This window comes from Leishmania mexicana, chromosome 19 (genome assembly GCF_000234665.1).
Source record: "Leishmania mexicana MHOM/GT/2001/U1103 complete genome, chromosome 19".
Taxonomy (NCBI): Eukaryota; Euglenozoa; class Kinetoplastea; order Trypanosomatida; family Trypanosomatidae; genus Leishmania; species Leishmania mexicana.
The window spans coordinates 418,644-444,445 of NC_018323.1; the positions used below are offsets into that span (position 1 = coordinate 418,644).

At 62.7% G+C, this 25,802-nt stretch overlaps 4 protein-coding genes across 4 annotated transcripts; all 4 read left to right on the forward strand.

Moving 5' to 3' along the window:
• Positions 1-2,268: 2,268 nt before the first annotated feature.
• On the forward strand, positions 2,269-5,163 carry LMXM_19_1070 (conserved hypothetical protein; the record flags this gene model as incomplete). Its single annotated transcript, XM_003874234.1, has 1 exon — positions 2,269-5,163. The coding sequence occupies one exon, from the start codon at positions 2,269-2,271 to the stop codon at positions 5,161-5,163; it is 2,895 nt and encodes a 964-aa protein (XP_003874283.1).
• Positions 5,164-6,635: 1,472 nt separating this feature from the next.
• LMXM_19_1080 (conserved hypothetical protein) lies at positions 6,636-17,963 on the forward strand (the record flags this gene model as incomplete). The annotated part of the gene is made up of 1 exon (XM_003874235.1): positions 6,636-17,963. One exon carries the CDS (start codon positions 6,636-6,638, stop codon positions 17,961-17,963), a length of 11,328 nt encoding a protein of 3,775 aa, XP_003874284.1.
• Positions 17,964-18,372: 409 nt separating this feature from the next.
• Positions 18,373-18,981, forward strand: LMXM_19_1090 (hypothetical protein, unknown function; the record flags this gene model as incomplete). The annotated part of the gene is made up of 1 exon (XM_003874236.1): positions 18,373-18,981. The coding sequence occupies one exon, from the start codon at positions 18,373-18,375 to the stop codon at positions 18,979-18,981; it is 609 nt and encodes a 202-aa protein (XP_003874285.1).
• Positions 18,982-20,525: 1,544 nt separating this feature from the next.
• On the forward strand, positions 20,526-24,461 carry LMXM_19_1100 (conserved hypothetical protein; the record flags this gene model as incomplete). Its single annotated transcript, XM_003874237.1, has 1 exon — positions 20,526-24,461. The coding sequence occupies one exon, from the start codon at positions 20,526-20,528 to the stop codon at positions 24,459-24,461; it is 3,936 nt and encodes a 1,311-aa protein (XP_003874286.1).
• Positions 24,462-25,802: the final 1,341 nt, after the last annotated feature.

The following is a 25,802-nucleotide window of genomic DNA, read 5'->3' on the forward strand; positions in this document are numbered from 1 at the left end:
ATGTGGCGGTGTTGGTCAGTGGCGCCACACATACACACACACAAACGCGTGCACGATCGTGCCTTGGGGAATGCATGCAAACATAGATCGATTCGAAGAACAATGGGGCCCCGAGGTCTAGGGACGTGGTGCGTGACGGCGTGCGGCGTGCGGCGTGGCGTGCGGGTGCGACCGTGTCGTCATGGGGGGATGTCTGGGCAATGTTCATCGTCTTTGTTTTTTGGGGGGGGAGGATTTCTCGCGCGTTACGTTGGGGAAACGTTGTATCGTTGGCGTCTGCTTGAGGAGGCGTCTCGCCGTTGTCGTTGTCGTCGTCGTCGTCTCCCTTTCGTTGCCATGATGTGTGTGGTTGTATGTGTGTGTGTGCGTGCGTGCGTGCGAGTGCACTCGTGGACTTGGCTGTGGTGGACTTTCCGGACACACTAAAGAAGAAATCGAATTTTTCGGTCTTCGGTTCTCCCTCTGAGGTAGCCGCGGCTATGCACGCGCGCAGACGCTCGCCCGACATGCGCGATCACTGGCGTGCCTCTCCCCCCTGCTGTCTTTTTTTTAGACCTCGGCGATGCCTCTTGCGGCTCCGCCGTGAACGGCATGGTGAGAGCAAAGGATGACGGCGCGTCTGTACCGGCCCCTCTTCCCCTGGCGCAGCTCCAGTCCACGCACGCCCATCGTTCACGGGCGTCAAAGAAACTGGAGAAGAGGAGGTAAGGGAGGCGCGCAACGGAGTCGGCTGTGGTGGTCCTCTGTACCATTGGCGCTCACACACACGCACCTCACCCAGCCACTCCCACACCCTTTACGGCATTCGTTATCGTTTCGCGAGTCGGACAAAGCGTCACAGCTGCTGCTCAGCGTTGCTCCTGGGCATTCTTGTGCTCTCCCTCCATCTGTGTCTCACCATCACCACCCCCTCTCCATCTCATGTATGTTCTCGCACATCTTTGCACACGCGCAGGCACACGCAGGGCAGACGAAGAGGAAGCTCGAAGAGCAGCCGAGGTGAAGAGAGGCAGATGAGAGCACGCGATCTGGTGTGCACCTCTTCTGCTAATTTTTCGTGTTCTTTGTTGCTTGGTCTCGCTGTCGCCTCCGGCCATCACCAGCGGCACCGGCACACACACACACACACACACACATACGTACGTACACGCACATAGCAGGAGAGCACCCGTCCTGTGCCTCGGCCAAGCGCATATAAAAGAGGGACAAGACAAGCGCGCTCGGTCCTGTGTGGCCTGTGTGCTGGCGTTGACCGGAGGGAGGGGCGCGGGAGGGGGGAGGGGGGAGGGGGGGGGCTGTGCATCACGAGCCCACCTCTCCTATCTCTCCCTCTCGCCTTTACGCCGGCCCACGTCCCTGGTGCTCACATTATCGCGCGCTTTCCCTTGCTCCCACACTCCCTTGCTGCTGCTGCTGCCTACCCGCTTTGCAAGTGTGCGAGAATACGGCCGCTGACTGCGTGGGATGACTTCTTGCGTTGCTTTCTTCGTTGTTCTTCTGCTTTTCGCTTGGTTTTTTTTGTACAAAACGACGTGCGCGAGGTACCCAGGGAGTCCACACGTGTACACACACACGCGCGCGCGCTGGCAAACCGCCTTGCCTCTTTTGCGCCTTTTGTCTCGCTCAGATCTCGACGAGGACGGCTCTCTGAAATTCCTTTTGTGTACACTTTCCAACACGGTTGCCGATCCAGCGCCTCTGAACATATAGAAAAAAAACGAAGCGGGTGAGGGAGGCAGGGAGGAGGGGAGGGGGTCAGTGAGTAAGCAGACGAAACATTGAAGCAAGGAGATCCTCGATACAGAATCCGGCGTCTGCACAGCAGCAAGGCGTCCGTCCCTCGCCTGTGTGTGTGTGTGTGTGTGTGTGTGTGTGTGTGTGTGTGTGCGTGCATGTAGGGGGAAAGGGGCGGAGAGGATACACCACCCAGGAGGAGCTGCGGCGCCCCTGTTCACAGACACAAGGAAAAAGAAAAGCCACCCTGGTGGCACACGCTAACGCCTTCACAGTGCACAGCTTGTACGACAGCTCCAAGTTCTTTATTTTTTTTTTCTGTTTCTCGTAGTTTCCCTTCCTGCTCCTCCTGTCGTCGCGTGCGTTGGCGAGTCCTGAAGTGGCGTCGTCACTGAAGCGAAAGAGGAGGCACCTCACTGTTAACTTCACACTCTCGACACACGCACACATACATACATCCACAGAAGAGCAAGCCGTACCCCCTCCCTCCTCGCGTTATCCTCAGGGAAGGCGGATGCCGGTGCCTTGGCAGCCATGACCCACGTGACTGCTCCGAACCCAACCTCGCACACCACGACGTTGCCGCGGAGCTGCTTGTACGTGTGGGTGGTGGGCAACCCGATCAGTGGCGGCGCACGAGGTGCGGTGCTGCTGGATCGAGTTGAGACACTGTTCTCCGAGTCTTTTGGCAGAGGTACAGTGCACACCACAGACAGCAGCAACCTCTTGCGCATCCTTTCCTTGCACCAGCCGGTGTCAGGGTCTTCATCGGAAGGGATGGAAAATGGAGCACACGGGCGCAGCCCTGAAGCGCCATCGGCATCAGCGTGGGGGCCGGCGGCTGGCTCGGCACCACCATACTCGTCGGCTGTGAGTGCTGTATGGAATGTCACAGCAGCGGCCATGCCGGCGACCCCAGCCGACTGCGCACTGTCATCCATAGCATCCTCCGTTAGTGGTGTCGCGCTGCGTACGCTTATCGTTCGCACGAACCAATGCGGGCACTTGAAGCCGCTGAGTCACGCGCTCAGCCAACTCATTCTGTGCTCGCGTCTCGACGACGATCGCCAGCGGCAGCCGCAGGGTCCCGCGCTCTCTTCCACGCAGCGCAGCGCCAGCGCTTCGGCAACTCTAGGGAACGGCAAGGGCGAGCGCGAATTGTCGCCGCTAGACATCGAAAGAACCTCCGCCACGTACCAGCGCGCACGTAGCAGTCGTCCAGAGCAGCCGTCCACGCATCACGTTATTCTCATTGTTGGTGGCGACGGGACACTCAGCGAGGTCACGAATGGACTGTGCGAGGGAACGCTAGCCGGGTTCACACAGCTTGCACTGAGCGGCGGTTCTGGCGCCGACGCTGCCGCAGCCACATCGCACGCACACGTTGAGCGCGAGGCGGCGGTGTTGTCGCACCTTCTTCCCGCTGTTCTGTATCTGTCGGGAGGGACTGGCTCCGACTTTGCCAAGCTTGGATTATGTTGCCGCACTCCAGAGGACGCTCTGCGAGTCGTGCGCGACGGACTCGCACGGAAGCTCTGCCCTGACACTAGCAGCCGCGTCGGCGACGATAGAGCACGCGTTGATAGCGAGGGTTGCAGAGCTATGGCTTCGAGCTCACCTGCTGCGCGGCAAAGTGTATCTGCGCCATCCGGGTTGTTCGCGTGTGCTGCGTACGCGGTTGATGTCGGCCGGATCGAGTTTCTGCGCACTGGCACACGACACTTCTTCATCAATGAGTGCTCCACTGGCATGTCATGCGACGTCATCCAGCGCGGGGAGCGGCTTAAGCACTGGCGATGGATCTCCATGCTAGGCGGTCTGGTGCTGTTTGCCGCGTCATCCTTTGTGTCACTGCTGCTCATGAGCCCGAAGCCACTGTACATCTGCAAGCTCCCCCCACGTGTGCCGCTGTCCGTCGCCTCGGCGGCCTGGACGGAAGACATCGGCACGGAGGGCGAGGCAACGGAGACCGGCGCGAGCCCAGAGCAGGCGAGCAAGGAAAGCATTGGCGGCAGCGACAACTACGTAGCTGGGGTGTGCAGCAGCGACACGGACTGCAATCCGATCTCCACAAGCCCGCTCTCCGAGGCGGCGTCAACTTCGCCGTTGGGATGGCCCCACTCCCTCACGTCGCTTGCCCCCTTTGCACACTTGAGCAAGCAGCTGGGGCGGTTGCATGCGCGACTGCGGCGGAGTGCGCACGTGGAGCCGAGGCCAGACCCTCCTGGTCGCCACTCAGACGCTTCCCGCGACACATCTACAAAGTACTGCACTCGGCTTGCAGCGCCAGCGGCTCAAGCCAAGAGCGGCGCGGCGGCGTACACGCTGCATGCGCGCACGCCAATGCCGCCTTTACATGCCAAGAAGGTTCGATGTACGCTTCAGACCCCCTCCCGTCAAATCCTGCAGCTCCTCGACATCAGCCCCGACGAACTTCAGGTGCACCGTATGCACCAAAAGCAGCGTGATACCGGGGCGCCGGCGATCACTTCCAGCACCGACTTAATCACCGTCACCTCGATGAAGGGCATGAGTAGGGACACCACGAGCAAAGGCGCCGCCCCCGCCACGAGCTCAGGGGGGGACGAGGAGCAACATGAACATGTGCGCCGAAAGCTGAATGCGCAGATTCGCAGCGATGACTCCATTGGCGAGCACCACTGTCGCGCAGACAGTGGGGCCCTGTATGTCGACTCCGCGGCCGGCAGAGGTGGCGACGCGTGGCCACACGACGTCAATGATGATCATCTCATGTCGCTGACGTGGGTGGAGATGCCGTCGTCCATGGTAGCCTTCGCGAACGGTCGCTGGTACGGTGGAGGCATGCTCGTCGCACCGCACGCGGATCCAACAGACGGACTGCTCAGCTGCACGAACTGGGTAGCGACGATCCTGCCCTTTCTCTTCGGCGCTCCCTCCCTATACACGGGACGGCACGTGCACTGGCGCAGCACGAGCGTCTTTGACGGCGAGCGGTTTCTCGTTACGAACGGCCCCCCTCCCACTACCGCCGAGGCTACAACAACATATCTGGACAGCTTAGCAGACGCGCCTCTGGATGCAGACGAAGCGCTGTACATGGAGGCGGACGGCGAAGTGCTGGAAGCAGCGCCGGCCATTGTGGAGCTTTCCGGCAAGCTTATCTTTCTCGTTCCAAGCACAGCTACGGTGTGCCTTGGCAGTGCAGCTCCCGGCACAACTCGCGAGCGTCTTGCCGCGCAGCAGCAGCAACAGTACGACGGCGGCGCGCGTTTGTTATCGACCGACTCCGACGTAGCGTTGTACACTCCCGGTCGACAACTTCGCAGCCTTCGCGACGGACTCGGCAGCTTGCTGAAGCGGCTGGCGGACTATGCGCAGCAGTGGATCGGCAAAGGCGGTCGTAGACGCGCCGTCAATAGTAGCGGCAGGGCTAATACGCGCTTCTGAAGCACACGCTATATGAGAGCGCGCGATGGCTTTGAAGGCGTGTTTGTATCTCGGAGCGCACTTTACGTTGAAGGGGGAGGGAGGAAGGTAGGTGGCAGGAAGAAGGCACACGCAGCACGCGGTTCATAGCGGGGGACGGATACCTTTGCCTCTCTTGCATCTTTTCCTCCTCCCCCTCCCTGCGCGTGTGCGTGTGCCACCCTCCAGAACATCATCATCATCATCCTCTCCCTTTGCTACGTGTGCATCTTCGCATCACGGATGCCCATTCGTGTGCCCTTCTTCCTTGGGCTATTTTGCGTTTTCTTTTCTTTCAGGCCCTCGCTCGGCCACCACCATCACCCCCTTCTCCTCCTCACCCCCCCCTCCCCGCGGAGACAGAGGAAGAACAGCTACACGTCTGCGCACGGTGAATGGCATGCGTTGCGCATGCAGACGCGCGTCCGTCGTCTTTATATATATCTTTACATCTCTCCTCCTCCCTTCCTCGAAGGCCATGTAGAGAGCGCAACGAGGAAGGACATCCATTGCGGTGCGCACGCACACACACACTCACACACACACGCGCGCACACCTCACAAGTGGAAGGGGTCGAGGGGGGGCATGAACATATACGCACGCACGCGCTCGCGCTATGAGGAAGGCAAAGAGCGAGGCGACATCCATGAGGTATGTGCCTTGGCCGCCCTCAGGTGTGCAAGTGCGCCCAAGATTCGGAAAATGCAACGGCTGCATCCCTTGCCCTTTGTTTTCGCGGAGATGCACACGTAGCATGGTCCGTTCAACCTATTCACTAGCTCTTCTCTTTACATGTATACGTCTCTTGCCGAGGTGCTTCGAGCAGAAAAACATCTGGCGCTGCCTCTCCATCCTCCTCTCGCTCGCTCACGGTTTTTTGAGCGTCTGTGATGGCCGCTGCGCTTCACACTCTTCTGCCGTTCCCTTGCCCCTCCTACATCGCTTCCTCACCACCTCTCCCCTCCCCATCAAAGCTGTGGCTGGCAGCGCTAGCGTGACAGACGGACTCGTCGCTGCTTCGCGTAAGACACGATTCAAGGCTCAAAACGTATACGTACACACACACGCACACGCACACGCACCACCGACCGACAGCATCCACGTTGGGCGCGCCGTCCGGGCGCCATCATGCCCTTTTCTGTCGTCATCCCTTACGTTAGTTTTCGTTTTTTTCCCTAGACCTACTTAGAAGCACACTTGCAGGCGCACACATTAACTTCTCCGCACACCATCCTCAGACCTTATCCACCACCCACTCACAGACACGCGCACACGTACACCTCTGTACCAGGGCCTCTGTGTGTCTGCTGCTTGCCGCCATCCCACCACCACCTCCTCCTCCTCTAGATCTGCAGCTGTGTACTTTCCGTTGCGCTCGACGCATCGGCGTGGGCCTTCGCCGACCCTGCACCCCCCCCTTCCCCATCCCCAACTAAGCGACCACCGCAGATAGGATGATCTTTATCGAGCCGGATGTGGACTGCTTCCGGCTGCACCTGCGCGACGTGCACGTGCCAGTACCAGTTCTCGAGCAAGCCCCGGACACCATCGCGGCTGCAACGGCCTCAGCGCCAACGTCGGCGCGCGCTACTGGGGTGCCTCAGTGCAAGGAGCTAAATGATGGCGACCACGACGCGCCTCTGCCACACAAGGGCTTGAAGGTGGCGACAGCGACGGAGACAGCAACTGTCAGGCGTCCTGACTCTGCCGCGCCCTCCGTCTCGCCCTCTACTGATCCCTCAAAGGTGCTGGCAGCCGAGCGAGAGCACTTGCACCGGTGCGAGAGCGGCAACGACAACGACCGCGGCCTCTTGGAGGATGAGGCCCCCTCGTGCGCCAAGATAACCCTCGAGGAACGCGCCGACGCTGTGCATCGAGCGCTGTTGAGCGCGCTGCACGCCCGCTTCCCCTACGAGGCCGTCGACACGCTCGAGTACGCCTACATTCTCGTTGTCACGCACCACGTCGCCCCGTTGCTTGCCAGCCAGGCCTTCAACGAGGGTGAATTGGGTGGTCTCACCTCCTTCAGCGGCCTCCTGCCGGAGGAGCTGCGCTATCGCACTTTTCCATCCCACCTCAACGCCGTCCTCGATCCGGCGTCAGCCTTCGCAGCCGCAACGACCTCCGCGAAGCCGGTGTCGCCAGAGACAACGAGTGGAGTAGCAGCTGACTCCGCCGCCGCGCCATCGGCGACTCGACCGTCCATCCGCGTCACGGACGACGATGCAGCCGCTCGCGCGGCACAGGAGAAAGAGAGCGCCGCTCGCGCCACTGCGCAAGTGCTGCACAACGTCGTCACGACACCTCCCTTCTTCGACTCGATCTTTCTACTCTCCCGTGCCCTGACCCCAGAACAGCAGGCGCTATATTACGAGGTGCAGCTCAGTGGTCGCTGCCCCGTCCGCTGTGAAGCCGTGCACCGAGGCAGCGGCACCAACACGCAGATGGAGTCCTTCTCTGTCATCCAGGGCCGCTTCGTCCACTGCGTGCCAGCGGACGGCGGTGGCGGCGGCAGTGTGGGGACAAAAGCCGCGACTGCCACCACTTCGAACAGCGGCCTTCGCCGCGTGGCAGGTGAAAGCCAAGGCTACAGAGTGCCATCCTCGGAGCCCAACGGCGATGGGCCTGCAGAAGGGGCATCGCCGCCAACGACATTGCCGGCGGCTCGCTCACTCTACTTCTCCGTCTACCGTATTCCTCTTACCCGCTTTCGCCCTGCCGAGCAGCAGTACTACACGAGCCAACGCGAGGAGCTGCGGTGGCGTCAGCGGCACCGCTGCCGGTCGAGCTATCGCAAGTTGCAGCGAAACGGGCAGCCTGTCGAGCAGGCGTCCAGTGCTGCAATACCGTCGTGCGGTTCGTGGCGTCGCCCGCAGAGAGAGAGCGGCAGTGTCGACGCTGCTCGCGACGCATGCGGCTGCAGTTGCAGCAGCGAGAGTGAGAGCGAGAGCGAGGACGATGAAGAGGACTGGGAGGGAGAGGTCGATCGTTCAACGGGGAAGGCAGTTTCTTCGCCATTCAGCGCCAAGTCACGGCGTACCCGCGACGTGGCCGATGCGATCGACAGGCTCCTCTGCAGCGAAGGTCATGGTGTTCACGACGCGGCGGAACAGACGTCAACGGCGGAGCAGCGCAGCGCAGCTCGCTTCTTCCGAACCTGTCACGAGGTGCTCACAAACTACGCGATGGCGCATTCGCCGTATGCGGCGACGGGCGCAGTGGAAAACGAAGAACCGGCAGCGAGGACGAAAGCGGCAACACACGGCGCGCCCTCCCCGTCGTCGCCCGCCACGACAGCAGCCGTGCTTTCTTCTGAACATCAGCGGCAGCTGCACCCCCGAATGCCGTGGTTCCCACGCCGATTCCCTGGCGTCTCTTACGTTGGTGTCACCCGTCTCCTCTACTCGCTGGCCCCGTGCGACTGCTACCACTTGGTGATGAAGGACCACAACCCTTTCTACTACGCGAACTCGCGTCGCGCTTCTTACGAGTCGCAGACTGTGCCGCTCTGCCTCGTCTCAGACGCCTCATCCGAGACCGGTGGCAGCGGAGGCGGCGCGCTGCAGCTGGCACAGCGTAAATCAAATTCGTTGCCGCGTGCACGGTCGCCTGAGCCAGGCTTGACAGAGCAGACGTTGTTGCGAGGTCGCACGGTACCGGGCCCCAGGACCGACACGCTGGCCGTCGCCGATGGTGCTGGTGGCGTGCCAGCTGGCAGTGGCCGGGAGGGCCTGGTGTCTACTCCGTTTCCGTCTCGCGCGCCCTCTCCCGAGCGTGCCAACCAAACGTCTTCCCAGGCCCGGGTAGCGGCCGCAGCGACAAAGCACGCCACGTCGAATCCCCCGCACTCGTCAGCATCGCCGCAGTCGCGCGGAAGCCTCGTCTCGGCCACGGACGGGTTCCTCCGTGTGTCGGCGTCTCTCGTCTGCAACAACATCTCCGGGAACCCACAAGCGAGACAGCAAAGCCTCACGGAGAAGGGGGTCCGCATCCCCAGCTTTCTCTTACCTGATAATGTGCGCACCAGGGGTGGCACTGGCGCGGGCCCGAGCTGTCGAAATCCGTATGACGCCGCTTCGGCAGACGGCGGCGCCGCTACCGCCGCCGTGAACCTCTTCAAGGCACTTTCGCAGTCGTCGCTCGCGCAGCACAAGCTGCGGTACGGCTGCATACGCTCCGTCATCTCTGTCGCCGTGTTGGACAGCTCGCCGCGGATGTCAGACGGCAGCCCTGCCGTCTGCAGCGGCGGCGGTGCGAGCTCGGACGGGGCTCGACGGGGCGGTACCCTTGAGGCGACGCAGATGCAACTCAGCCAGCACTACTGCTGCCGCGGCCTCGTCGACCACACGTGGCTCTCCATCCCCGTGCAGCGCACGCCAGCGGCGCAGGACGCGATTCAGTGGATGCCGGTGATGCTCGGCTCCACTGACTGCGTGAGCGACGTCGGGTTGCGGACAGCCGTGCATCTCGGCATTTTCCCTCGTGCGTCACCGCCGTCGTGCGGTGCGAGTAGCGGCCCTGCCGGTCTCATGCCTGCATGCTTGGCCACGCCAGCAGACCAGCTTGACGGAGTTCGGCCAGCCCGTGAAGGTGCGCTGTCGTCGCTGAAGCCGTTTAGGTTCAGGAGGGAGAACCCTACTGCGGCACTGAGGCAGACGGTGAGCAGTGGTGCCGCCGCTGCTGCCGACAACGCCCTCGCAGGTGCCAGAGTTTCAAACGACAAGAAGGGCATGAGCAATGCGATGCCTCCAGTGGCACCACTTCGAGCGCGCCCCGTCAACAGTGCTGACGACAGTGTCACTGCTGCCATCAGCCTCGGAGCGTTTCCACGAAAGATTCAGGAGAGCAGTCCATCGGCGCAGGGCGGAGAAGCGTATGGAAGAGACGCAGCCTCTGCACCCGCTACTAGGATCGCCGAGGCGCGGTCGTCCACGTTCGGTGCGGTGGGTCGATTAGAGCAAGCCCGCACGCCGCTGGCCTCCCTCACCACCCTTCCCAAGACAGGCGATGTAGCACTTGCTTTCGACTCCACTGGAGGCAGCCAGTCCCACGCGGTGCCGCCGCGCAGTACCACACCGTGGGACCGCCTGTCCTTCACGGCGACGACGACGACGGCCGAGAATGGCGAGATGGGCAGCGAACATGCCCACGTGGACATCGATAATGAAGAGGAGCAAGTGCGTGCCCCTACCCCTCCTGCGACGGCCACGTCGGTGCGGATCGAGCGTGGTGGTATCGCACTTACCTTTGACGCGGGGTCAGCGCAGCAACGGAAACCGCCGTCATCCTCTGCGGCCGGTGGCGCACCAACGGCATGCCGACGGAGCAGCAACCCGACCACTGTGAGTGCTCGCTGCTCTGCGGGGTTTCCGCGCAACTGCAGCAGGTATGAGGACGGTGTGATGAAGGGCACAGACCACAACGAAGAGTCCGTCGTGGTGACTTCGGACTTCTCTGACGGCGACGGCGATGATCCTGAGCGTCGCCTGTCGCCGTCCGGCGCCCGTACACCCGCAAGAACACCGCAGGCGTTGGCGCGGACGCCACCGCGAGGCAACAAGATGGCACGCATGTTGGCGGCAGCCGAGGATGCGGACAAGGAACGCCGTCGTGGTGGCGGTTCGAAGGCTAGCGAGCGAGCCAGCGGCGCCATCACAGCGGTTCTACAAAGCTATTCCGCCGGAACTCGCGGTTCACCACAGGCGTCAACGAGGATAATCAGCTGGGCCGACAAGTCCCTTCCAAACGCATCGGCAACGAGGACCGGCAACCGCAGCGGCGGAAGCCTACACTTTTCATCCGTCTTCCACACGGCAGTGGATGGCACGGCAATGGCGGACAAGGAGCAGCTCGATGCGAACCGCAGCGTACGCGGACGTGGCGCAGCGTTGATGCCGGCAACGTATGGGGCGGCAGCGGAGCGCCGTGCCGGGGTGTTCGGCACCGGCGGCAGTACTAGCGTCAACAGGAGCAGCGGGCCTCTACCACCCAGCCTCTCGGCCCCCCGCTCCAATCCCTTTCTTCTCCAGCTTCACAGGACGCCAGCTGCGAACAGCAGCCAACCGTACCTCATAGATGCGGGCACACCACCGCGTCCCTCGCCGCTACCACGTTGCTTCGCGGGATGCACTCCATTCCAACCTGCCAGCGGACTGCCCCAACACGTACCGCAACACCAGCACCAGACACCAATCCCGGCCAGTCGCCCCACAAGCGTCAGTGCAACGCCAACGCAGCGCTTCTCTGTTCCCTTCGCGCTGTTTGGCCAGGGCGCGGCGTTGCGCTACCAAACAACGGCACCGACGCTGGAGCAGCAACTGCTGCCGCACACACACCAGCACGGCGCAGGTGTAACCGGCTTCGCCGCCGTCGCCGCCGCACCGCACGCGCGCGTCCCGCCGTCGACTCTGAACCTCTCCGCCTCTGGCGTGTCGCTTAGCAGCAATAGCGGCTCGGGAAGCATGTGCCTGCCACTCCGGCAGCACCCATCAGCGTCGCCGCCGCCGCAGGAGTGCTTCTTTGACGACCCCGCTGCTCTACGTACAACGTGCGAAACGCGGGAACTCCGTCGTGGCACTGCGAGCACCGCTACACCGACGGCCACTAGCGACTGCAGCACCGCTCCGCGCGGTGCGCAGAGTGCGGCCAGCGCACCATCCTACTTTGCCATGGCGTGGAACGCGCGGCAGACGGCACAGGGGGCACCACAGCAGATTGCGCAGCAACAACAGCGCCTCTCAGGCGGCATCGCGGAGCACCCCTTATCATCCGCCTGGCTCTCTCCTCTGCCACGACACGCAACACACGAGCAAGCGCAGGCGCCACAGTCGCGTCCCCGCATCTCCTTCTACCCTCTGGCGCCGCTGCAGGGTCCGCCATTTCCGTTCGCCGCTGCGCGGGGCGCGCCGTCGTCGTCGTCGGCGGCGCCGCTGTTGAACCCAAGTGACTACTACACGCCCCCAGCGCGGCAAACCATCGGCGCTGGTCGCCTCTCGTTGTTCTCGTCTCCTCTGGCACCACGCCGTGGCAGTGGTGGTGGTGGCCCAGCCACCCCGGCAGTCAATGCGTGTGGTCTAAGTCGTACCCTCTTCATCGACGAGTACGATGACGGGGCTACCACAGCCGGCTCAGCGTCACACCTCCGCGACGATGTTCGGGCGGCAAGCCGTGTGCGGCCGCGTGGCGTCTCGGCGATGGATGCCGCGTGGTGGCAGCCCGTTCGCGAGTTAACCTCCGCGCCGAATCTCCGCCACGGACCTGCAGCGCCGGCAGCGGGTCATTCGCGCTCCAGCACGAGCGCGCTGCGCTTGTCTGGTGCCGACCAGCCGTACAACCTTCCGCTGGGCTCCACCTCGAACCCTCACGGCCATCACGGCGACCTTTGGGGTGATTGCGGTGGATGTCGCAAAGTCTGCGCCACCGCAGCCGGCGATGCCGCCTTGCAGCAACCCAGTCGGCACTCCTACTACCACGGGGAAGCCTCATCGCTAGGCCGTGGAACGGCTACTGCGCCTGTGCGCACCGGCAGGGCCGCCGTGCCGCCGCTGCCGACATCGCGTCTCAGTGACTTCAAAATAGATGCGAGGAACGCCGAAAGTCGAAACGTGGAAGACGCCTACGTTGAGGAGCTCTCGCTCTCTCCCGTGACGCCGCACCGCACGCAGATGCGGACGCCGTTCGCGGTGCGTCGTGCCCGTCGCGCAGCGGCTACCACAGTCCCCAGTTTTGGACTGCCGTCCCGTCGTCGCCCTCCTCTTGCTCCGCGCAGTGCCGGTCCCGATACCGCCTGCGACCCCTCGTGTGACTGTGCGGACGGGAATGAACGGGGCACGTTTCGCTCCCACTACGGTGCCGCCACGCCATCCTCCACAGCGGCGTGGCGCGATGGCTTGTCGGTCCGTGAGCGAGTTCAGCTGCGCCGGCGGCAGTTAGACAAGGAGGAGCGACTGGCCAGCTATCAGGCGCACCTGCAGGAGAACTACCTCTGCGGGTCGATGCCGAAGCGCTACTGCTTCGAAAGACAGACAGGCGGTGGCGTAGCGCGAGAGAGTGGCGTGACAGGGAGCAGGGAGCAGCAGCAGCAGTCCGCCGCTGGCGGCTACGCAATGTGGACACCGAGAACGACTGCTGTGCCGCCCGCTGGGGGTGAAACACCAGCGGTGTCGCACGTGGGGAGAAGTGCGCGGAACTTCAGCCTTGGTGTGCACTCCTCCGCGCCCGTGTCGACGGCGACGTCAGCGCCACGCGACGCAAGCTCGCTCCTCCAGAGACCGCCAACGGCGTCTGCCTCGACTGCGTCCGGGGCCAGTGGGACAGATGTCGATGCAGCGCGGGTCTGCCAAGCTGAGGCACATCTTCGTCAGCAGGGCAGCAAGCAGTCACATATAGAAGCTCGGCAGCAGATGGAGGCGCTCGCCGATGGCGCTGCTGCCGCACGACTTGCGACAGGGGTCAACGTGAGCTTTACGCTGCGCGACGTGGCTACCGTTTTCCTTCGACTGCCAAGCACCTCCCTGCATGCGTTGCGGACACCCGGGGCGGAGCCGTGGCATGTCAGCGGTGGTGCTCGCCTCGACGTGATGGATGTATGTGACGCGGTCTGTCGCACCGAGGGTGTGTCGTGCTTTCTCTCCCGAAAGCCCACGCAGTTGCGGGGTGGGTGGGCGAGCTATCTGGAACGCATCAACCTCTACCAAGAGCCCTTCTTCCTGCGTGATCAGGCGTTTGTGCTCCTCCTACCCGTCCCGCACGTGCCAACGCTGAAGGTGTGCGTCGCGATCCACAACATCAATGACCTGCTGGCGCTTGTGTGCCAGACGCCGTTGGTGCGGATTTTACCGACAGCTGAGGAGACGTGGATGCGGGAGCGTCAGTACGGATTCGAAGATGCAAACGACGATGCAGAGGGACGACAGGATGGTGCGGCGATGGTTGTCGCGGAGCGGCGGTGGGTCTTTGGGCTTTTCACAACTCGACGGCTCGTCCCTGCCGCTGACGCACGTGCGTCACGCAAAGCCCAGCAACAGCTGCCGTCACCCAAGGACGATGACGTGACACGTCGAGAAAAGTGCCGTCAGCTGCGTCGCGACTATCAGGTGGATGGGCTGTGCCTTACGTGGCGCCACCGAGTCCGACTGTGGTACGCGCTGCTGCGGGCAGGGTTGAGCTGCCACGCACTTCCAGCATGCACGTCGCCACTCTTGGCCGACCCCGTCGCGTGCAAAGCGAGGTGCGCGCTGTTGTGTGACCGCATCGTCGCCTACGCTGTGGCGCATCACCGGCTGGAAACACTCAAGGCCATACGGCAGTCGTACCTCGAGACGCGCGCCGCGGAACTGTCGAAGCAGTGGGTGTTGAAGCTGTGTCATCGAGCACATCACGGAACGGCCCGCGGGATTCAACTTGGTGGGGCGGATGGCAGCAGCAGCAGCCGTATGGCGGCAAGACACTTGCGGTGCACTCCGTCGCCGCTGCTGCTCCCGTCCGTGCCCACGCGACCGCAGCGGCGGTTTTTAGGCCTCGGCGATGATGGTGTCGATAGCACGGTGCACCAAGGACTCTATCCCGTAACGTGGGGCAGGGCTTGTGATTCAACTCTGAGGACGGGCCTTCATGACCGCTGCAGCAGCACTGACGAGGCTGCCCGAGACCCGCGAGTGACGCGCGGCGGAGTCGCCTCCGCCCTGGAAACACCGTCGACCGCATGGGACAGGCCTCTATTCGTCACTTCGACTTCAGCAGCGCCTCTCCACAGCGGGCACTTCGAGGCCAGCAGGCGGAGGTTTGACGATCGCGGTGACGAGCGGCAGCAGCGGGCAGGAACACCGATACCGCCTCGATCCTCCGCAATCGGGGGTATCTCACGCACTCATCCCACTCTGCGACAGCGCAGCTCCTCGCGCGATAGGCGGGCAACGCCGCCACCGCTGCGCACGACGCGCTCGATGCAGCTGCGACTCGCCGCTAACCAACGTGTGGCCGCCGGTGACGCGCCGGTATCCTCCCTGCGCCACGCCACGCACGCATCGGTGCTGGGAGAAGGTCGCCTGGCATTCAACGATGGCGAGCAATATAGCGACGCGTTCGGTCTGCACTCGCGCCGTAGCTTCACACCCCCTCCTCGCCCGCCCCCTAGTCGACCACCCTCACCACAGCAGCAGCTGCAGCCTCGGTGGGACGATGGCTTCGGCGCTGGCGCCACGTCGACGTGGGCCGCCAACGGTCGCGATGGGGCGGTCGACGTTGCATGGCAGCGTGCACACACCTGCAGCAATGCTGTGGCGACCAGCTGCAGACGCAGCAGCACCCTCGCTAGGCCGGTGGCGGGTGCACCTGGAATCGCCTCCGTCAACGTCCCCCACGACGTTGAGGCGGGCAGCCACCCATACGCTGGCGACGGCGCACTTGGGGCGATGCGTGCCGCTCGAAGCGCGACGGTAGCGGCGGCTCACGAGAGCCACGCGTCGAGTGCTACGTCGCACGGGTTGTTTTCACCCGCTGCATCCACGGTGGCGCCCTACGCTAGTGGTACGTCTATTGCCCCGTCATCGGGCGCACAGGTCACGGCTGCGGCAGGAAACTGCGCACATCGCGTCATGCTCTCCTCGACCGCCGCCTCTAGCCTTGCACTCAGCGCGGCCGCGGCATCCACCGACTTGGACCCTATCCTGCGTGTAGATCGTGATGACGCCTTGGCGAGCGCGCTGGACGGTCTCACCGAGCACCGCGCCGCGAACATTGCGCCGCCGCTGGTAGCCGTGCTGTCCATTGTGCCCCTCGCAGCGCAGCCTGTGCGCGGCGCAGGTGCGGGCGTGGTCGAGGACGGTGATGCCGAAACGGTCAACCCTGCTGACACCGGTGCAGTATCGCCGTTGTACCCCGGCTTCATTCGAACCCCGGTGGAGGTGCAGCAGCGCCTTGCTCAGCCGTTCAACCTCTCCATCGCACAGGTGCAGCAGCTGCTCCAGTGGCAGTGGGAGCATCACCAGCATTCCTACACGCTGATGCCGCTTCCTCTCTTCGCTGGCGCGGCAGCCGGTCCTACGGAGGTGGACTTCTCGCTCAGGTTCTGCTCGTCCCAGGAGAGCGTGGGCTCGATGAGCCGTGGCGAGCTGGATGAGCAGGCATCGGCTGCGTCGCCGTCCTACGCCGTCTCGCCGCTGGCGCGCGAGCTACTGCTACACCTGCTGCGGTGGTCCTGGCTGCTGCCAATCGACTATGAGGCGAGCCGGCGCAGCCGACGTCATCGACTGGCCGCCACCACCATCAGCGGCCTTCCTTCTCTTCTTCGCCGCCTCACTTCGCCGTCACCGCTCCGTTGTCCCCGATGGCGCATGCTGGCGCTCATCGCGCTCCTTGTTACCGCGTCGGAGCACTCAGCCTGGTGCCTTGGGGCTCTTCTCTGTTGTGGCGTCGGCTACTGCACTTTGAACTGTGTGACAGCTGGCTTGCTGACGCGGCTGCCTTCGCACCGTGGTGCGAGTAGCCGCCGCAGTCGCGGCGGATATCGTCCATGGCGGTGGTGGTGGGGCAGGCGGGGCACTGACGCGGCGGATGTGTGCTCCCGAGGGCACCGCCGCTCTGCCTCTCGCCTCTTGCGCTGCCCTTCGTCCGCGCTGCAAGACAGCGTCCCACCCATCGACGACCGTGTGAGCCTTCTCTACTCCCTCGGTGAGTCCGCGACGCATGAGATGCTCGAGCGGCGACGGGTGCATTTTTCAGCGCAGGCGGTGCTCGTGCGCGTGCTGCGCCTGCAGAGCGCGGCTGCTTCGCTCCTGAGTCGGCTACAGCTCTTCTTCTACGGCTACTCCACAGCGTTGTCGCTCTGGGTGGCACTGCTGCTCCTTGCGTACGCCCTCTTGTACGTGGTGTACCTGGAAGCAGTGCTCACGGTGCAGCGAAGCGCAGGCGGTGCGGTGTGGTCAGCAGAGTGTGACGGTTACGCGAACGCCGGGACAGTGTGGGCGTTTTGGCAAGCCACAAGGAGGATTCCGCATGTTATGTGGTGGAACACCAACGCCGCATCAACGACATCATTCGGCCCCCCTCAATCGGCGGCATCTGCGCTCGCGGGGGCTACCTGGCGCGAGGTGCTCGAGAGTGCTCGGTATATTCTCCTTCAGAGACAGCGGACTGTCGTGGATGGCGGCGATGAGCCTGCCGCTGCCGGAGTTGCGAGCGCATTGGAGACACAACTCTTCGGTGACAGCGATCCGGCAGTAGAGGCAATGGAGAGAACCGGCGGTAGTGCGGGGGCAGGGGCGGCACATGACCGCCATCGCAGCCCCTCCTATTTTTACCAGAACGGCAAGTACTTTGCGTACGACGCGAAGCCGCCGGCGTGGGCCAAGTCGGAGACCGGTGCCACACCAGGAGCGCGCTATGAGCGTGTGTCTGCACAACCGCAGCGACAGGAGCCGTCGCCGTCGGCGCGCGTCGTGCAGTCGCTGAGCGAGTGGTTCAGCCACATTGTCCAAGGCGGCGGCAGCGATTGTAATGATGGTAGTGGCAACTATCGGCCGTCCGCGCTTAACCACCACTCCGCCGACCCGATGGGCTCGAACTCAACATGCATGACGGCCAACAGCAGCGCCGGGTATGTGTGCCCCAACAAAGCGGCAGGCTCCTCAGTAGGGGACCCCAGCGTGCTCTGGTTCCTCGTTGTTGCCTACGTCGTCACGGTCTGTCTGCCGTGGTCGCCGTACCGGTGGTTGTGGCGGCGGGTGTGGAGTGTGCTGACGCACGACGACGCCCTGGCCAGGCGACCTCTCCTCACTGTGTGAAGGCTCGGTGTTGTCACCGCACATGTGATCTTCGTCTTGTATGAGTGAATCTCGATCTGCGCGTGTTGTCCATCTCCCCCCCGCCCTCACAGAGGTGACAGCGCCGGTGCGGTAAACGTGTGATCTCTTCGCCTGCGCACAGTGGCCGCTTGCCATCATCACAGCTTTCCGTGCTCGTCTAACATGGCCCCCGGAGACGTGTGGACGACGGAAGAGCGAGGAGGCAGTGAGCCGCTGCCGCTGCCGCTGCGCCCTTTCGTTCGTGCTCGCTTTGACGGATTAAGTAGACTGCGCAGACGTGTGTGTGGGTGTGGGTGTGGGCGCAGGCGCGCACAACACACCCTCAGTGAGCAAAAGGGCCGACGCGGATCAGGAGAAGCACCAAGCATATCACCACGCTAGTTGGCCGATGCGTGCACCCGCACTCTCGCTCGTTGCTCCTTGTGCGGGTGACCTTGACCGCTGGCGTGTGAATGAGTTTACCATTGTCAATCATGGAAGTTTTCGATGCGCGCTTGAGTCCGTGCATGGGTTGCCTTTACGCTGCGCTGCTGAGCGTTGTCGCGCACGTCCACCGTCTCTCCCTACATGCCCCGTGTGCGCGCGATCGCCATCCCCGCCACATCGAATGGCCGCCGGCGCACTTTCTCTCCCTTCCCCGCTGCCCTCCTCTTCCCTCCATCCTCATGCGCATGCGCGCATATATCTGCAACAGATTCTCATGCGCCAACGAATGGACGCTCAGGACAGCGGCGGCGGCGTCTTCGACACCTACGAGAAGCTCCGTCAAGCAAATTCAGAGAAGCTGCAGACCCTTCTCAGCCGCACCGCCCGCCGCACCACGGCGACAGGTGGCGGGGCGCAGCGTGTAAAGAAGTCTGCCTCCTTGACAGGGGACTACCTCGACTATGAGGATGACGCGTTCGCTGACAAGTGGATCAACCTCGGCATGGGGCTGATGGTGGCGCTGGCGCTCGTCCTCTTCTATGTGCTGTGGTTCACGGACTGGGTACGGTAAGGTGGCTGTATATGTCTGGAAGGTGCGAGGACTTCCTCCCGTCTCCGTGTCCGCTCGCATCCACGGCAACGACGTGCAGCGAGAGTGTGCATGTCTGTGCGGCTGGAGACAGCAAACGGAGAAAGACTCAGGGCGACAATGATCAGCCACGCTAAAGCAAAGTTTTTTCATTCTGCTCCCTCTCGGCCTCCCCACAGGGATCGGCCCGAGGCTCTCTTCTCTCTCCACGGTGGTGGGACCGGCTGAGTGCGGAGCGCATCCAGACGCCCGGCCTACGCCGCGCCTTCTCCGCTGATGACCTCGCACTCCTCACATCCTTCACAGCGAAAGACGTCATGCGAACCACACTACGATCCGCCAGCTGGAGGGCGGAGCACTGCGCACGGGAGCAGTTCGTCGAGCTGAGTGCCCCCAGAACGAGGTGCACACTCTTCGGTGCGCGACACCGCAGCCAACTGCAACTCTCCCCACTCACGCGAGGAGGTCACCTTGCGCACTTGGGGCGGCAGGTGTGCAGGCCGGATCACGGTGCCACCGCGCTGCCTCGGCAGCTCTCATGCGGGCATGCCGGCAGGCACACCCAGTCAGAAGCCGCCGCGGTGCTTTAGTGCCACCATGCACTCGCAGGCACCGCGGCAACAGGCTGCGGCCGCGCACTCGCTCTCCCTCCTCACGGCGCTCCGCACCGGCCCGATAGCGGTGGAGGATGGCGCATCGCGACGCATTGCGGCACAAGTGCCGGCGCTGCCGGCCCGTCTCTGGCCATTGGGAGCTGGTGCACAACGACGAGGCCGGCACGCTTGCAAAGTCGGCCATGCCAGAGGCGGGCGGGTTCAGGAGAGGGTGGAGTCCCCCCGCCGATACCCTCGAGGGCAGGACCCTGGACGCGGCGTGATTTGCATCGCGGCATGCTGTCCATCCGAGTCTCCCGTTTGGCGCCGATCGCGCAGCACGCACCCGAGGGGAGGTGCGAGGAAAGGGCAAGACGAGCCGGTTGGTCGCATGGCCCCGATGCGACGCCAGGACGGCATGTCCCAGACGACGAGGATGCAGCTGTATCCCTGCGAAAGCGGGTGAGCTGTGGTTGTATGTGTATGTGTGTGTGCGTGCGTGCGAGTGCACTCGTGGACTTGGCTGTGGTGGACTTTCCGGGCACACTAAAGAAGAAGCCGAACGAACTGTGGAGGCGTGCGTCCGGAACGGCTGCTCTCGCCTCCATTATCCTTGCTCGCTCTTTCATTTGGCGCGGCGGCGTCTTTTGCTCTCCTCGACCTCCTCCTCCCTCCTCCCCCCTCCTGTGGGCTGCCCGCCTGCCCGTGCTCTCCTCATCTTACCGACACCCGCACTCCAACATCTATCCGCTCGTTGGTGGATAGGCACGCACCACTCCTGTGCGCAACGCTGATGGTTGCGCACGCTTCTCTTGCCTCTCGGTTCTACTTTTTCCTCCCTCAGCTCCTTGCGAAAGTGGCTACTGGCAAACCGTGTACCCCGGCGCACATTGCCCATCACACTTACTTGGAAACCCCGCATCACAGGTCACGATGAACGACTACGATGAACTCTACGAGGACGACTTCGAGGATGACGAGCTTGCCTCGGTCGCCGCCAAGTCGGTCTCGTGCCGCGCTGCATTCATGTCAACACCGCACCGCTCCGCCCCTGCCATCAACGGAACGGCCTCAAAGGGCGGAGCGGTAACCTCCACAGCCGTGGGCCATAGAGATGCCGCAGCTGAGTCTGGGATGGAGCCTGCTCCACAACGGCCCATGTGTTCCTTGGGTTCCAGCTTCTCCAGTTATCAATCATCTTCGGCTGACCCGCTGCTGCAGTCTGCACACGAGCTCTGCTCCTCCTCGTCGCACTCCTCGTCCACGTCGTCGTCCCGACAGCACAGGGACCCTACGCACCCTACCAATGACAGCGGCAAAATTCCATCTGACGCAGGATCTGTCAAAGCCCATCGAGCCTCGCCCAACACCAATGGCGCCAACGGTGTAGTGGTCGCGTCCGGTTTCGTTCGCGAGCCCACGTCGCTAAGCAATTTCGGCGCTGTTACCCCCGCCTCTGCGCGCCTCTCCGCTCCACAAACCCTTGAGCAGCGCGAGATCGCCTCTAGTGGCGCCGCAAAGGCGTACGTCAAGCTCGGCAGTGATGACGGGGTGCAGGTGATCGCCCGCATGGGTGGCGAGCAGCTGCGACCGATGTCTCTCTCCGAGGCGTCAGCGACCGAAACCGCGGCGTCCTCCTGTGCCTCCTTCCACTCAACGCCACATGCTTCCCTGTCGCCGGGCCGCGCTGGATCCTCGCGCCACGGTATGCCGAGTGTCGGGAGCGGCAGCGCTTCAGAAACGGGCGCAAAACACCCGCGACGCGTCAAGTTCGTGGGGCAGGCCTCGGGAAGCTCGTCGGACTCATCCTGCAGTAGCGACGATGATGGCGGTAGCGGCTGTGGGCGGCTCCACGGCACCTCTCCGCCCCCCTTCGCCTTCATCGCTGCACCCCCGGCAGCCGCAGTAGCGCCTGGCATTGAGGCACCGGCCGCGCGGAACGTCTCCGCCGAGCGCCGCCACTCCAGAAGCGGCTCGGTCACAACCCATAGTAGAAAAAAGTTGCTACACCAGTCGAACTACACCTCGGTGGATGTACTGGAAGCGGACGACGACCGCTGTCATCGTCGCACCCCGGCCGAGATCGACGCTGAAGCGGCCCCAGTCGATGATGAGGAGGAGGATCACGACGACGCAAACGCCAGCAACACCATGCCGCCCATGGCTGCAGTGGCAGGACAGCCGCAACGCTTGGCCCCCTCGCCGTCGGGTGCCCACTCGGACTCCTTCACGAGCCTCACCCCATCCGCCTCTGCGAGACCGTCGCCTACGAGCCACCAGGCCCCCTCTCTCCACACCACTACGACAGCGCCATCATCCTCAATAGCACAGACGACACGCTCCTCATCGAATCGTGCCCCGCTGCAGAGCGGGCCAGACAGCGTTGGTGCTCACCGCAACAGCCGTCCAAACAACTCGGTCTCCGCTGTGGCGTTGCAAGCCTCAAGCAGTAATGCCTCCCCATCTAGGCCCGCGTTATCCGAAGCGTCGCCAAAGACGCGAGCGACAAGCGGCACTGCATTTCGCGGGGCCATTCACCCGCGTCAGGTCACCACCGTTTGCAACGATACGATGGATGCACGGCGTTTCGATGGTGTCTACGACTCGAAGAGGTCATGTGACGACAGCGGTGAGGTCGACACCGACGAGGATCATATGGAGAAGCCACAGAAAGATGCGAGGTCGTCGAAACAACTGTCGTCGCCGCCGCTCCCGCCATCGAGGACCTCCCGGCTTTCGACCACGACGTTCGAAGATGCCTGTCTCTCTAAAGTGGGCACCGCAAAGACCAAAGGGCGCACGAACACGTCAACCACGGTTGCCAAGGACGGCGACGCACCCGAGTCGGGTGAGCGTGCGGCGCTGCTGGCGCGTGTGGCGCAGCTCCGCGAGGAAATGGCCACGTGGGACAGGCGCATTGCACGGCAGCACGCCTTAATGGGAGCAGAGGCGGGGAGGTCAGACGGTGCGGCAGTCTCCTCGTCAAAGTGTCGCTCTGCCGATGGTACAGGTGTGGCGCGGAGTCGCAGGGGCGCGAACGGCGGCAAGCGGCGCTCTGACTCGATGGAACAAGCGCTACACACGCAGGCCGACGCCAAGGGCGACGGTCGTCCCGCCAACGCACGACTCACGAAGCTGCGGCGGGAAAACGAGCAGCTCGAGGCCCAATACGCGCGCCAGGGCGCCGGCGGGGCGGAGATGAACGTGCAGGTGCTCGTGGTGCGAGCAGACACCCAGCTGCAAAAGGCTCGGCTGCGGCTAAAGGAAGTCACGGCCGTGCGCCGCGCTCTCGAACATCGCGACAAGCGTGCCGCCCACACCATCAAAGAGGTGCACCGTCGCATGCCGACGACTGATGAGCTGGAGGAGCGGCAGCACAACGAGGGTATTTACTCACTCAAGGGTCTGCTACGCACGGTGAAGGAGCTCAAGGAGAACCTCGAACGCACACGGGCGGCGACCAAGATGATGAAGGCCAAGTGTGCTGAGCTCGAAGCGCACGTGCGGCGCAAGCACCTGTCTTCCATTGTGCCGAAGGAGTACGAGGCACTCTGCGCCACTCGTGACGCCAATGTAAAAGCGATCGAGAAGCACAAGACTGCCATTTCCGTCTACACGCTCGCCTTCGCGCATGAACTGCGCAAAGCCTCGAAAGTCGCGTGTGGTAGTGATACTGGTGTTTGTGGTACGCAATCAAGTCACAGCTCCTGCACGACGTCGCCATTCAGCCCCGCCATCACGCCAACACGGACGGAGTCGACAGTGAAAGAGCAGCAGCAAGTAATCGCCGAGTATGAGGCGAACAAGGCTGACCTTCTGCTTCAACAGAAGAGGACACTGATGTACCGCAAGCAGGAGCTGCAGGCGAGCATCGACAAGCTGTGGCAGCGTGTGCAGAAGTACAACGAGCAGATCAAGACGAATCACGCACAGGCGGGACTCAGCTACTTCGATGTCAACTCTGCCGCTGCTGCCAATCCTGGCGCGCCCCTGTACGCCGTCGGGGGCAGTGACCCAACATGCTCGACGCCGGCGACGACGTCAGCGGTGTCTGCTCGAGATGGCAGCGTCCTGGTTGCGGGAAGCGGGGCTGTGGCGGCGCGCAAGAGGTCGCTGCGAGATGTGCTGCTCTCTCCCATGAAGTGCCGCATAGAGGCAGATGCGAAGGCCAGATGCGGCGCGGCCACAAAAAGCCTCTGCGGTGGCGTCGCCGCTGCGCTCAAGGGAACGCCGGAAAATGCGAACGGTAACGCAAAACATTCGAACCTTGGCTTCAAAGCTCTACCAGCGCTGGTGCAGGCGGGCAAGCGCACCGCACGCGCCGAGCACCGGGCATCTTTGCCTGCCGTGAAAGCGGTATTAGACTTGCCAGTGAAGGGGCCGGTCCAGATTAGCAGCAGCATGGCAGCTGATGGCGAGATGCCAACCTCATCACGTGATGACATCGAAGAGGAAGTTGATGACCACGACAGCATCGAGGCCGTGCTGCGCAAGATCGACGCGGACAACAAACGACTCGGTCATGATGTGTTTGGGTTGGAGGGCATAGAGAGAGCGGCACCGCCGGCGTTCCTGCACAGTCTCTATGACGCCAACGCGGTGAGGGCGGCGGACAACGTCCCCGGTGATGGTGACGGGTTTGAGGAGGAGTCGGTGCCTCACAAAGTCAAAGGTGACAGCGGTGGCTACGCCGGTGGAGCTGGTCACCACGATCATGCCACCAGCGCGGCGGAACGCCTACATGAGGTTTATGACAGAGCAGTGCTGGCCGAGCCGCCAACGGAGGAAGAGGAGGTAGAAGCGGAGCTCAGTGCCGGCAAGAGTGACGAGTCTGGGAGGTCGACGCCGGAGTGGCTGCGAGACGACTAGCAGGTGAGCAGTAGCATCGTTTTCCCCATCCCTCCCTTCCTCCCCAATGCCGTCAAAGCGTCCCCTTTCTCGCTCGACTTTTCTATACCCTGTCATCCCTACTGCCATCTCCAAGTCAGCGCGCTCCATCGATGCCTCCAGCTGCTCCCTTCCTCCCCCCTCTCACCCATCCACCCCCCCCCTCCACGGTGCCTTCCCGTGTTTCCTGCAACCCGTCGCGGCTGATGCGATCACCACTTTCTGTGCATAATTTGTTTGTTGCCGTTGTTGCTTTCAGTAGGGGGGGCGCGGTGCGTGCGCGTACCCGTAGAGTGCCGACCGGAGGTGGTCCAAGCGTACTGAGCGAGAGAGCGAGCGACACACACACACACACACAATACACCACGCTGGCGCCTGCTTCTGTAATTAGATGCTCGATGTATATATATATATATATGTACATACATATATATACATATACATACAGACAGCAGAATGCAACGAAACGAAATGCGAGAGAGGGAGGGAGGGAGGGAGGGAGGCCGAACGGCAAGAACCGCGGACGGGGCGGGGCGTGGAGGAGGACAAGCAGACACGGCGGGAGCCTCACCTCATCACTCGGTCTTCGCCTGGCTTCTTTATATATGGCCATGCGTCTGCGCGCACCGGCTTCTGTATCGCCGCTGGGGCCGCGTCTTCCTGTTCCCTCTGCTCGTCGTGTTTGCCGTTTTTTTATATATCAGAGCTTGAGCCGTCGTCCGCGCCACTTCTCTTCCTGTGGTTGTTTGGTCTGCTTCGTGCGTGTTTAGCCGGTGCGTAGTAGATAAACCACCGCCCCTTCTCCCTCGGATGGTCTGTCCTTGTGTTGCGCGTATGTGTATGTACAGAGCTATGCGCACATGCACACCTCTATGTATATGTACATATGTCTATATATATATATGTATATGTGTATGTGTATGTATATGTATATGTGTATGTATATGTATATGAAGATGTTTGCGGGCAAAGGGGGCTTGGCGTAACAGCGTATCCTCGTATATGTGTGTACGTGCACATATATGTGTGTCCCTGGCCGTGTATGTTACCTGTATCTTCTTGTCGTCGTCCTCTTTGTCTGTCGCTCGCCGCGGTTGTTTACGGCCTTCTTCTTCCCCAAGGCGCCTCTGATGCTCGGCTGCCCTTCCCTTTCTCGGCGCCGTGTGTGCATTTGTACGTGAGCTCGCGGTTTGCATGCCTCCCGGCGAAGGTTTAGACAAGCCTCTATTGTTGTTGCTATACATTTCCACCACTCTCTGTTCGTCAGTATCTCGCGGTGCTCTGCCCAAGCCTTCGCCCTCCCTCTCTCACCACCATCACCGC